This window comes from Rhinolophus ferrumequinum, chromosome 9, assembly GCF_004115265.2.
Source record: "Rhinolophus ferrumequinum isolate MPI-CBG mRhiFer1 chromosome 9, mRhiFer1_v1.p, whole genome shotgun sequence".
Classification (NCBI taxonomy): domain Eukaryota; kingdom Metazoa; phylum Chordata; class Mammalia; order Chiroptera; family Rhinolophidae; genus Rhinolophus; species Rhinolophus ferrumequinum.
The window spans coordinates 81,063,675-81,076,518 of NC_046292.1; the positions used below are offsets into that span (position 1 = coordinate 81,063,675).

The window sequence follows — 12,844 nt, forward strand, 5'->3', positions numbered from 1 at the left end:
GAAGGGTCTCACTGTAAACTGGATAAATTCCATCCTCTTTGGCATGGAGTAGAGGGCACCTCACGATCTGGCCCCACGATTGCTTTCAATCTCAGTTGTTACCGTTTTTTACTGTCTGCCAAGTGTTTCAGCCACAGCAGGCCACCTGCCATTTCCCAAGCACACTGTGGACTTTCCTGCCTCTTCCTTCTGCTCCTGCCATCGTTCCGCCTCAGAGGTACCCCTCCAAGTTTGGCCTGAAGCATTCTACTCACCCTCCAGGGATAGCTCAAATGCCATTTCTTTTGAGCAGCCTTTTCTGATTTTTCCAATGGAAACGAGCCCCTTCTCTGTGCTTCCACAGTTTCTGTTCTCACCTCTGTTCCAACACCTGTCACATTATGTTGTAATTATGTGTCTAAGCATTTACCCCCGACCCTATTGTCTATAAGCTTCTCAAAGACAGAGACTGATTATTAATTATCTTCATATCCCACTTCTATTTTTGTGAATGGTTTTGGAAATGATGGAAACGTCAACTCAATATTTGAACTGAAGTCTCTTGGAATCAGTATAGGTCATATTACATTTCCCATCATTTAATTCACTAAAACAATGATCCCTGACCCTTGAGTCTTGCTGTTGCAGGGAAAGCATCCTTGTGAAAGAGGAATTAAGGTTTTGGAAATAGTGATCTGGAGTTTTTTCCGAAGAAGATAATCCAAAGAGACAAGGCACAGAGATCTATGCAAGGAAGGATGCCATGGGACCTACGTGAGCTGTGTGAGCACAGAAGATATAACAGAGAGAGCGCTTGAGGTTATTATTTTCCAATTCTACACTCACAGGCTGTCGGGCCACTTCAGTTAAGACTGTCCAGAGTTAGGCTGCTTTGTAAGGTGAAGCAGAAGAGAACTATAAGATTTCTTTCTTTATGACATTCTATAATGAATTTAAATAAACATTAAAGACCTTAAATTATTCTACAGGGGGAACAATGATGAGATTCTGCTCCCTGTCTAGGTAGCTCCAAATGATGTAATTTTCCTGACAAATTAAAGGGATGAGTGTGCAAATCCTAAGAGTATTCCATCACCTTCACAAGATGTTGGACAGTTGCACCATTTTGGAAAATTTCCATTCTATTCAATATACCAGAGGGCTCCACAGCTCAGAATGAAGGAGCAAGGCATCTTTCAAATCAACTTCAATAGCTAACACACATGGTCTTTTGCGGGTCCGAAAAAAGTGCTTTGTAAAATGTTCATTAGCTCATTTAATCTCCACAAAAACTGGCAAAGTTAGGAAGGGAATTATTATTTTTATGGATGATGATATTAAGTTTCCGAGGAAATAGGTGAAGTGATCCCAGCAAGGATGTGACTGTGAGTCTTCTCATTCCCGGGCCTGCGCTCTCTCCATTAACTATGCCCTTCCTTCTCCCAGAGAACCCTCATCATATTTTCTTGTGTATGTACATGCTGACTACGAAATGCAATTCCCACCACAAATTCAAAAAAAACATGGAATAATTATCTGTACAATGGAAAGCAAGAAGAACAGAACCCAACTCCTCTTCTGCTATAAATGTTGCTGTGAAGAGTCCCAAGATCAGAGACTATTATGGAACACGGAGGCAGGTTTGCATTCTAGACTTGAGTAGTACAACAGTTTTAGTGTGGATAGCATGTGGCTGGGGGTGAGTAGGGGTGCAGAGAGAACAGAATACAAGGAAGAAGAGAGAATAATTACCAAGCTGGATAATCCAGCCTTGGATTGACAACACTGGAGTGTTGTCAATAGAAGGAGGAATGCAGTGGGTTTCTTGTGGCCACATTTATGTTGTATTTCCTTGAGGAAAGAAAAGCATCGCCATTATCTCCTCCGAGTCCCTTGCTTTATCTTTCTTCACTACCCTGTTCCCATCTTACAGTATATAACATATTCATTCATTGGTTGATCATCTGTCACTGTCACTAAAAGGTAAGCTTGCCAGGATGTGGATTTTGGTTGGTCCTAGCTGTTTCCCTCAGAGGATGGAAAGCCCGAATATCTTCCTCATGAAAAATGAATAAATGGGGAAGAATAAACAGAAGTTTACCAAAACAGGAGGCCTGTTACTTAAAAGAGACACACTAAAGACGGAGGGATTCAGAAAGCTTGAGAGCGAAATGGCTATCCTACTAAATTGGTAAAAAGCATGCATTTCAAACTCTCTTCTTCATTATGACCCCATGACATGTCAGAGAAATAGAAAGCTTTATCCTCTCTGTCCAGTCTCCATCAAGAATAACATTTAATGAGTCTTTTGTTTGGAAAATTCAACTCTCTTCTCTAACCCAAGTAGGAGACACATAGATTGAGACTACAATGGCACCTCTTAGGTCCCCATTCTACCTCCCCCCATTTTCGACTATTTAAATGGTCACAGGTTTCTAAGGAATCCCTAGACTTAACCTTTCATGTCCGTTACTGGTGAGGGAGAAGCAGCTTATAATTCATAACGACATGACTGCTGAGACATCTACAACATTTCAGAGTCATTATAACAGTTGGTCCCTTTTTAAGGGAGCTTTATAACCATTGCTTATCTGCACCATGTGGTAAGCGGCAGATGCATAGTAGACATCTGACTCAAAAATGGGTGGGAGTTATAGGTTATCCAACACCTTTGACACTCTTGTGGGAAATCAAGGGCGGGTTCTGAAATTAGAAATCACTGTATATTTTAAATCCTTAATCTTCATTGAAAAATACTTCGGAACCATTTCACCATCATTTTCAAAGAAGAGTGTGTAATAAAGGGATGTTGCTTTCTGGTATCTGATTTCAAATGCAACCATTGAATAGACATTAATTTCGTCAAAGGACAGAGAAAATTTGTTACTTAAATTTATTATCAAATATGACACTGAAAATGAAATTACACTTCCAGAGGATCAGCTTTTGTAACTTAGTCTGCACAAGCTATGAACAGAGTTTTCAGAGAGGAAAGTGAACAATCAGATGTTTTCTTCTTGGAGATCCAAAACGTGTGAGAAATTATGCTACAAATCGTAGTGCCGGAGGCTGAAAAATGACAGAAATAACCACGGAAACCCAAGAAAGTCGTTAATCAGCTTCATTTTAGGAATGCAGGCACCCATTGTGTTTTTTATCACGGCCTAGGATTAGCCTTCTGAGATAAGACACTGGACATTAGAGGTTTTGTTGTTTTGTTGGACATTAGTCAGCAGGAAATGATGCCCTGCTATATATAGACCAGGGCATGAGCTTCCCTAAGTAGAGAATGTGCTTTGAGCTTTTTTTGTGTTTCCCCAGCAGTGGTAATGAATTTAAATTAATTAATTCACAACCCTTTCTGTCCTTGCAGGGACCGATGGCCCACATTTCTGAAATATTGTCTGGGGTTGAGATGTGATGAATAAAACTGCAAGACATACAGAGTCTGACCAACAGCCTCTCCTTCCCCCACTCCCCGGCGTTCTCCATTTCTGATGGAGGAACCAAACAGTGGTGGCTTTTCCACATGACCTCACCCCAAGACATCAGCGAATGAGCTAGGTCCGCTTGGCTAGATGGTGGTGCCAGGAGGGCAGGATGTGGAATGAGGAGGCCTATGTTTGAGTCCCGACTGGGCCGTTCAGTCGTTATTCATCTAGGTCTTTGGTTCTTCATCATTTCAGTGGAGAAACCTACTTGCCCACCTCATAGGCTCCTGCAGGATCAGAGGATAATGCTGGTTGTGTTGTGCTTTATGAATGTCAATGCTGGTGGTTGCTGTTTTACTTAGGGATGTACTTAAACACTGGCAACCATCGTAAACGAGTTATTATGGCTATCATTCATTAATTTATTAGAACACTTCCTTTAGGGTTTTTATACTTTGGGCCTGCAAAATCTTCCTGGACAATGGCTTCCAAGAGGATCAAAGAATTAAAATTTATGCATTGGGCAAGGCAGGGTTTCTCTGATGTACCTATAGGAATTCAGGCACAGATTCTCTTTTTTGAAAACACGCTTTTTAAAAAAAATCCTCTTAAGACGTTAATGGTTTGTATAGTCGCACCTTCACTTTCCTCTAACGAGTTTGCTCACCACCTTGCAGAGGAGAATCTGTCATGCTCAGTGACAATACTTTGCACTGAAATCTCATCATGCCCCTTGGAATAGCAGTGAAACTACAAAACAGTACCTACAGGCAGCTACTTACATATAAATGATAAATACATGCTTTAAAATCAATGTGCTGACCTAAAGTAAAAGGCTGACAAAACTCTGACTTCAAAGGGTCAAGGACAAATGTCTAACAGACATTTGCAGAATTGCATGAGATTTTAAAGAGACGGTCATCAATATATAAAAAAAGAATCTTTCCCTGGAAACCCATTTCATTTAAAAATGTATGCCATTTGTATGACAATGAACAAAATTCTGAACTTCATAGAAATGCCCCTTCACATTCAAAAACACTTAGGTACTCAGAGTTTTTATTCTTGCTGGGGTACTAATGCACCTCAGCTTATCACTAGAGAACACTCTTATTTGCAGGTGGAAACATTAGTAAGTAACATAAGCCAATACAGTAATTATGTCAGTCTCTTAAGGCTAAAAGAAACCCTGGGGATCATCTAGGGTCAAGGATTAGTCTTGAAAATTTCCTGTGACCCTTGAGGTCACATGACGAAAAGTAATTGTCACCATGATATGTATTCACACTAGGATAATGAATGAATTGTGCTCTTTGAAAGGCCTAAAAATAATTATGGAATAACAGAATTTAAAGATTGAAGGGATTTGGGGGGGGGGCTACTGACGTCAATTTCTTCTGTCCAATGTTGAAATTATTGTTGTTTTCAATATTCTTGAAGGTAGTAATTTAATCCTCAGCTAATAGAACTGATCAACTGAATTAAAATGGGAAAGAAAAATTAATAACTGATTCCAAGGTTGATGCCAACCCGATCCCAGAGCTAACTGCAGACATTAAAAATAAAAAGTGCACATTTGAAATGATATAATAAAATGTCACCTTCATAAAAGCTATGAATCATCAGTGCAGAGAAAACAAATGAAAACAATCTAGTTTGAGGAAACTAACACAAACAATATCTCCAACAAGATTGGATCAAATCTATTTGCAGTATGCCTTTTAGGGGCACTGGAAATAAGTTTTGTGTGCCGAACAATTTTGCTTAATATTCACTGCCATTTATTGGACACTTACTATTATGCCATCCAATAAGATGACTGATTTGGATTAAGTCATTTGTTCCTCACAAACAACCCCAACGAGGTTGGTGGTGTTAATTGTCATTCCTGTTTGACAGATGAAGAATCAAAGGCAAAAAGAAGTGGTACCTCCGAGATTGAAACACTAGCAACTAGATTCTGGAAGCCGTGCACTCAGCCATGACATGGGGGCTGCCTCGAGCTTGGCCACACACCACGCTCGCGGCCTAGGGCAGCCCTGTGACTTTGATAATTGTGGAGCTCTTTTAGTTTGCTTCAGCTGGTCTCTAGTTCTCTCCTTCTGCACCCCTCCCACCAAATCTGGACAGCCAATGTGGTAACTATCTAACTACATGTTATTTTTTAGTGTCATCTAGAGTAATGATTAAGAACTTCATACAAATTAGAACAGATTTAGAATAATCTTGGGAGAACACAAACAAAATGGTAAAGGGTCTAGAAACCATCTCAGTAAATGATTACATGAATTGGGGATGACTAGCGTAGAAGAGGGAAGCCCTTAGGTAAAGTAAATGGTAGTCATGTTCAAAGATTTAAAAGCCTTTCACAGGAAAGGAAGATTAGAAATAAGACTGGAGCGGTTATGATAAGTAAAACTTTTAGCTTAATATAAGAAAGAACTTTGTAATAATGAGACCTCGATAACGGGGTGGGCTATCTTAGGACCTAGGGAGGTCCCCTTTCGTGCAGAGACTAAAGGACAAGCAGATAGGAACACTGCAGCGGGCAGTAAGCTAGTTTCCTAGATGGTCCCTCTTATTTTTAAGATTCATTTATTCAAATTTATGGTTCAAAGTCGGACGTTAAAACTGTTTAATTCTTCATTGTTGCCTACAATGTATCTTCAGGACCAGACTGCAGGTCTGGGCTAATGCCCTACAGGTGACATTCTTTGAGATCTTAGGGTCTTTGTGGGCAGAATGCCTAAGTGTTCAGTAATATTTCTTCCTTCTTGCAGGTTTTTCTTTTTTTTTTTGGGTGGCGGGGTGCGGTCACTAGAAATAGCCAGGAGAAGAGAGAAATAATTGTTTCCCTCTGTATTAAACTTGCTCAGAACAAGAATGAAATCGTGTTGACAGGCAACAGGAAGAAGTTTTTTAAAGTAAAAAGAAGGGTAACATCACTGGAGACAGCGGCAGTTCCCGCACTAACCTGACAGGTGACCGCGGTCAGCTCCCAGATGCTTCCAGGACTCCTGGAAGACGATGTGGATGCTCAGAAAAATCTCTCAATCTTTGTTTGGGACGCAGGCCTCTCTTTTTCTAGAGGGTGATCTGGTGCAAGTGATGTATGCATCCGTTCCCTATGTCCTGGGTGGGCTACCAGGACAACCCTGTGGCACGACCGCGGTGAGAGGGAGGCAGACAGAGGAGGTGACAAGAGCCTGGGGATGGCCTTGGCTGTGCTGCCAGGACCGCGCTGTCCTCCTGTCCCTCCTGACTTCCCAGACTATCACAGTATCTCCCCTCCTGCCTCCCCCCCTGCCATTCCACATTTGTTCTTTTTGATTCATTTTGTTAAAGAACCTGACCCAGTTTACGTCAACAGACCTATCTATTATTGGTCTACACTCAACTGAAATATTCTACAAATACACAGAAATTACTGCATCGAGGGACACCGTGTAACATGTTGATTAGTACTTTCAACTGAACCCTTTAAAATGGCACGCCTTCAGTGGAGATGTATTTAGCAACATCCTCCTAATAGACTGTGCCAAGTATCTGTTTCAATTGATTTAAGCTCCTGAGAGATATAAAAACTGACTGGATAGACAGTAGATGTGAGGATGGGAAATTATGTTGACTGTTAGCTGTCTTTAGGAAAGCAGTTGTACGGGAGTAGAAAGAGCTCTGGATTTGCAGCAGGAAGACTCAGGCTTGAATGGCCTTGACCTTCGACCGAGGGCAGTGTTTTCCAAAAAGTCTATGGGGAAGGACCTGTTTTGTTGGTTGGTTGGTTTATTTACACATGTTAATTTTCAATCTATCAGAAATGGATACTTTTGTGAAATATAATAAATATATAAAAATGAAACTTTTTCATACTAAGATTCAATACATAAAGTGACTCTGTCAAATTGCTATAAAACTGTGTAAAGGCTTGCTCTCAATTTCTGTACCTATTTGGTTGCAGATGAGCAAAACGCAATTTGTGGAATACTCTTTGAGTAGCTGGCATTGGGGAACTCATGTAGCCTTCCTTGGTTTCTGCACTTACTCAGTCTCCCTAGGAAGTACGAGGATTAAGATGATAACAAAGGAGTGTAATTGACTAAAAAGGGCCATCTAAATTTTAAATGATTATTGTTCTCATTAACAATAATAGATGAAAATGATGGCAAGGGGCCAAATGCTTTTTTTTTTTTTTTTTTTTTTTTAATGTGGCACAATTAAGTCCGAATTCCTAGTGACAGCAACTTCCCTTGGAGTGACCAATTTCCCAAACACAGAATACTTGGTTAAGAGGAGGAAGGGAGAAAGTCACTGAGTGTCAGGAAACAAAGATGGTGTCCATCTTGCCTCTGGCTCTCTGCCTGGTGATCAGCTAGGTCCCCCAGACTGCAATTTCCTCATCCATAGGACCCAGTTACAGCGGCCACTAACCTGGGACAGGCATTCCAGGTCCCCGCTCAGACACACCCTTCACACCAGATCGCCATTTTCTTCTTGTCATGCCAGGAACTAGGTCAAGCAACATACCTTGGAATCACAGTAGGGAATTTCAGCCACCTCTTGGGCACAGGAGGCATGGTATTTGAACACGCACGCGCGCGCACGCACGCACGCACGCACACACACACACACACACACAGGAAAGGAAGGCAGAACCAGCATGAGAGCTCTCCCTAGGTGGTGGGGAGTCAGGGTCTTTGCAAAGATCCTAAGGTCTGTCCTTAGGGTCCTCTTGGCAGATCTCCCAGCAATGCTATTGGAAGCAGCTTCAGGCGAAAGAGAGGGCTGCATCAGTTGTTGCTAAATATTAGAGGTTCATACACATCTAATCAGACTACAGTCCTCCCCTTCCTCCATCGGCAAGAACCGGGGTGCACCTTCCCACCTTCGCATCCCTCTGGTTTTCCACGACTGCCCCGCCAGCTCTCATCTTTCCTTATTTTACATTCAAATTGGCTTTTTTATTTCATAAAAGTATTACCTATAAAATAAAAAATTAAGCAGTACAGAAAGATATGAAATAGAAACAAAAAATTTTTCCCCCCAGCTTCCTGTCGTAGGGGTAACTACTATTAATGATTATGTGTATATGCTTTCAAAAAATGATGTTAAGCCTTATAGAAATATAATACAGAGGATGCCAAAAAATGTATACACATTTTAAGAAAGGAAAAAACTGCATTAAAATTGTAATACAATAAATGACGCTAGCATTCATTTGATTAACGCCATCTTTTGCGCGAACGTCATACTACACATTGCTACCGTAACTCAATTCAACTTCAAAGAGTAATACATAGAGAACATCGCTTAAAATGTGTACATTTTTTTGGCACCCCCGGTAAGTGCTAACATATATATGTTACTTTTTCTTTTTGATAAATGTGATTGTTCTATAAAAAAAAAAAATTGGCAACATTTTTTTCTTCCATATTTTTCATTCAGATTTTGGTCTGATTTGACTTTCAAACTTTTTTTTTTCCCCAGAGGGGATGAGCCCTTGCCCTGCATTCCTCCATCATGGTCAAATCCCCAACCCTTCTTCTACCCCCCCTCCAGCCAAACCCTGCCCTCTAGCCCTCACCGTGGCGCCACCCCAATTACCTTTCCAGCCTCTGCATGGTCATGGCCAGCGTTTTGTTCAGCTCGTCTATCATCCTGCAGCCCGAGGGGTGCATGGGGAGGGTCCCCGTGGCGGAGGGGAGGTGCGGGCCCAGGCTGCCGTACTGCAGCTGGTGCTGGATCTGGGACGGTAGGACCGTGTGGTGGTGCTGGGCCCCGCCCTGCTGGCCACTCTTCTGGGCGGCGTAGGATGCCAGGGACAGGTCTGGCCCCCCTACAGGCATACAGATCATGACTTTCTTTGGAGGTAGCGGAGGCGACAGTTTCACTGGCAGACAAGGCAATTTCACAGGGGCACCAGGATCTGCGGCAGAAGGGGAGAGATAGATGTGAGTTTTGGGGCACTGGAAGCAACTCAGAACACTGCATGTGTCCACTTTGGGACACTGGCCATTGAGGGGGCCTGAGATAAAATGCACCCAGTGAAGACAACAGCAGGGTGAATGCTACCTGACAAGCCCCCACCGTCTCGTTTCCTACCTAAAGTACGCTGGCTTCTAGACCTGTAGGGCGTGTGTCTGTCACACGGCTGTCAGGCAGGCGCTCACCAGCAGCAGGAAGGGGGCATGAACACAACGCACTCTTCTGCTCGCGGAAACCCATGGACCTTCAGAGACCTCTTCCAGGATATGCCACGATGCCTACAATTTGGCCATTGTAATGTGAACATATCCTGTCAGTTGGCACCGCCTAACAGGCATGAGAGTAGAAGCCAGCCCTAGATCCACGTCCACTAAAAGCATATCCCTCCACAAGTGACTTTAATGCTGCCAACCTCGATTCCGCCATCTGTAACCTGGGGAGGACCAGCCCCCTGGGGGGAGCTTTGTGAGGATTCGCTGTCACAGAGAGGGTTCAGACACCTCATGTGGGGGCGAGGTGCGAGCATAGTGGCTGCGCTGGCCTGCCCACTCGTGTGGCATCCACAGTGGACTGTCCAAAACTGTAGGGAGGCTCCCACAGGCACAAGGGGGGCCTGACGAAAGGACTACATAACCAACCCACTGATCTATGACAGTGACACTGAAGCTTCTGAGATGCTCCAAATTAAGGGGAGCTTAGTGTCAGACCAGCCTTCAGAGGATCTTTGGGATGACTTTGTAGTCCTCTGCTGCACCCCACATTCCTGGAAATCATCTAGCACTGGGATGCACGCTGCCTGGGACAACAGAGCCAGGAAAGGCAGCAATGTACCGGCATGTGTGTGAGGCGGATGAAGCATTTCCACCTCACACCCGGTGCTCACGGGGCAGCACTGCAGTGTCCACCTCGTGGTCTTTGAGGCCTTAGGCTTTTCTCCATGTGTCTGCTACAAGTGGGCCTTTTTCCAGTTTAACTGCCACAGTCCTGCCAAAATGACATCCCTAGAGCACAAATCTGATCACGTTGCTTCTCAGTTTAAAACCTACCAATGGCCCAGGAACAAAGCCCACTTCCAGACACAGCAGCCAAGGCTTCCACGGTGTGTTGTTCAGTTTATCTCCTCCTGTCCACGATTCACTTCTGTGAAGTCTGCTCTGGTTCCTCCAATTGGAAATAACCGCTCCCATCTTACTTCTGATCAGAGTCTCTCCTGCTGCATGTACTGCTTTTCTCCCGGGGATTCTACTTATTTGCTGACCCACAGAACCAGTCTTCACCTTCAGCTAAGTCCTACCAGGCGGCCTTTGCCCCTCACATTCTCCATCAGGGCTGCTGTCATCTTCCCTGGCTTCCCACCCTCAGGGATCACCGCTTCTATTTCACAGAGAAACCTGAGGTGAGCACACAAGGCCCCTCTTCCCTTTGGATCCAGCCTTTTTCTCACCATTTCCCACAGGCATCCAGCCTCCTTTCTGAACTGCTGAGTTCCCCAAACCACCCGATGTTTCCTTACCCCTAGGCCTCTGTCACTTTCCCTTAATTTGGAACATTCTGTTCTGTCTTCCCGGTCAATCCCTACTCTCCCTTCAAAATCCAGCTCAAAAATGACGTCACCTGAAACACTTGCCTTGATCCTTACATCACTCCTTCCATCCTGCACCCGTTGGACCTACTGTGGGCATGTGGTCATGTGGTGTGTCAGCGCTGACAATGTCAGCATGTCATCAGAGCTGACACTTACACCAGGCTTATTGTGTGCCAGTTGTTCTACGTGCTTCTCATGTCTAACCAACTTAATCTCCACAACAAGCCTGTGACGTACACACCGTTATCTCACTTTTACCCATGACGGCACTGGACTCTGAAGACACAGAGCTGCGCTTCCAATTTACACAGTTGTCTCCTCTGGAGAACAAGGACCGTGAATAACTTGCCATTACACCCTTAATGTCTCAAACGGTGCCCAGCTCACATAGCAAGAGGCTCAAAACACGCTGACAGAATGAGCTGGAACTATGACACTCTGGTGTGGGATGACTTCACACCTTCCCCAGAAAGAAAGCATCCAGGAGGTAGATATGAGCATAAAATGGATCACGGTTTTGGGATCATGCAGCTATGGGTGTATGGGCACCAAACTGCCGATCCTACAGAGATACAGAAAAGCCTAATAATTCCAGGCGGCCTGATAAGATTGCTTCCCCACACCAAAATGTGAACCAGTCATAACCACAAGCCTCCCTCATGCTCTCCCCCGAAGGCTTATCTGTCCGTTGCCTCACTCTCCTCACCCAACCCATGCCCAGGATACAAGGCAGCCACGTTCAGGGACATAACGAGTGGTGCTAATTCCAAAGTGACTGAGACGCAGGAACTCACCACCTTGTCCCGTTCCTGTTACTGAAGGGTGCACTCTCATGGCTCTTGGAAGCTGTAGCACAAACCTAGCCAATGTAATGTATCTGGAAGTGTTAACGTTTTTCATCCAGGGACTCTTATCCCATGATTCCTTCATGTGTGGGTCTAGTTGTCTGTCTAAGGCAGGTCAGTGCCCATTCGCTTGCACAGGAGAAGGTGGAGCCAGGAGGGCAGCACGGAACTATCTGCCCAGGAAGGGGCACCCACCCGATTACATCGGGTTCCACCCACCTTGTGAAGCTCTAATTTCCTGCACATTCTCCTCCACAGTATTACCTGTCACTACTTCCACAGAACAACTTACTTGGTTTCATCACCAGAAAAACAGCCAAGTGTATGCCAGGAATTCCATCAACACAGACAAGGAAGAAATGACCAGCGGGACCACATGAGTGGAAATGGTTCCTTTCATTGCCCCAGGAAAGATAGGCTGGGGCTATGGAGAACTGCTCTTCCCCTCTTCTGCCTGCATCTTCCTTCTGGTTGTTTCATTACACACAGTCATAAATTAAATAGGGACAGAGAATGAAAGTGAATCATTTAAAACAATTGTTGGCTCCACAGATTTGCTAAAAAGAGAGAAAATTAAGAAAAGGGTAAAAATCAGGTGGAATTGCTGGCTTTCGGGACATTGGCCCATTTTTGTCCAGCGTTGTGGATAACCTAGGAGTGCCTAGACAGCTCCATCTTCAGAAACTTGGCAGTGCCTATTTTTAAACCTTTATGGCATCGTAATACTAAATCATTCCTTATAACTGAGCTGGAGGCACGATTTGGGGCCAGCTGTACATGATCTGTCATTCTGAATTTCTGTCTATCTCTTTATCTTTCTGTCCCTGACAAGCTGTGTTTTCTGCCCTGTTGACTGTGACACCAGCCTGGGACCTCATCTCTTCCTATTGTGTAGATCACAGAGTTCCAGCCCTCTCATCCATTCCCACCCTGTCCAGACGTCTCCCTAAAGCACAGGTCATGTTCGAGGTCTCACAATGAATGGCTCTTTACTCCAGTCAATGCTGCAAGTCCAAGTGCGA

General features: G+C 44.0%; 1 protein-coding gene across 7 annotated transcripts in view; it reads right to left on the reverse strand.

The window, feature by feature from the left end:
- Positions 1–12,844, reverse strand: part of PHACTR1 (phosphatase and actin regulator 1) — a 502,857-nt gene that overhangs the window by 51,086 nt on the left and 438,927 nt on the right. For all 7 annotated transcript variants that reach the window (XM_033114676.1, XM_033114677.1, XM_033114674.1 and 4 more), the window contains one exon: positions 9,012–9,333. In XM_033114676.1, the coding sequence (XP_032970567.1) occupies positions 9,012–9,333 (322 nt within the window). The remainder of the gene's footprint in view (positions 1–9,011; positions 9,334–12,844) is intronic.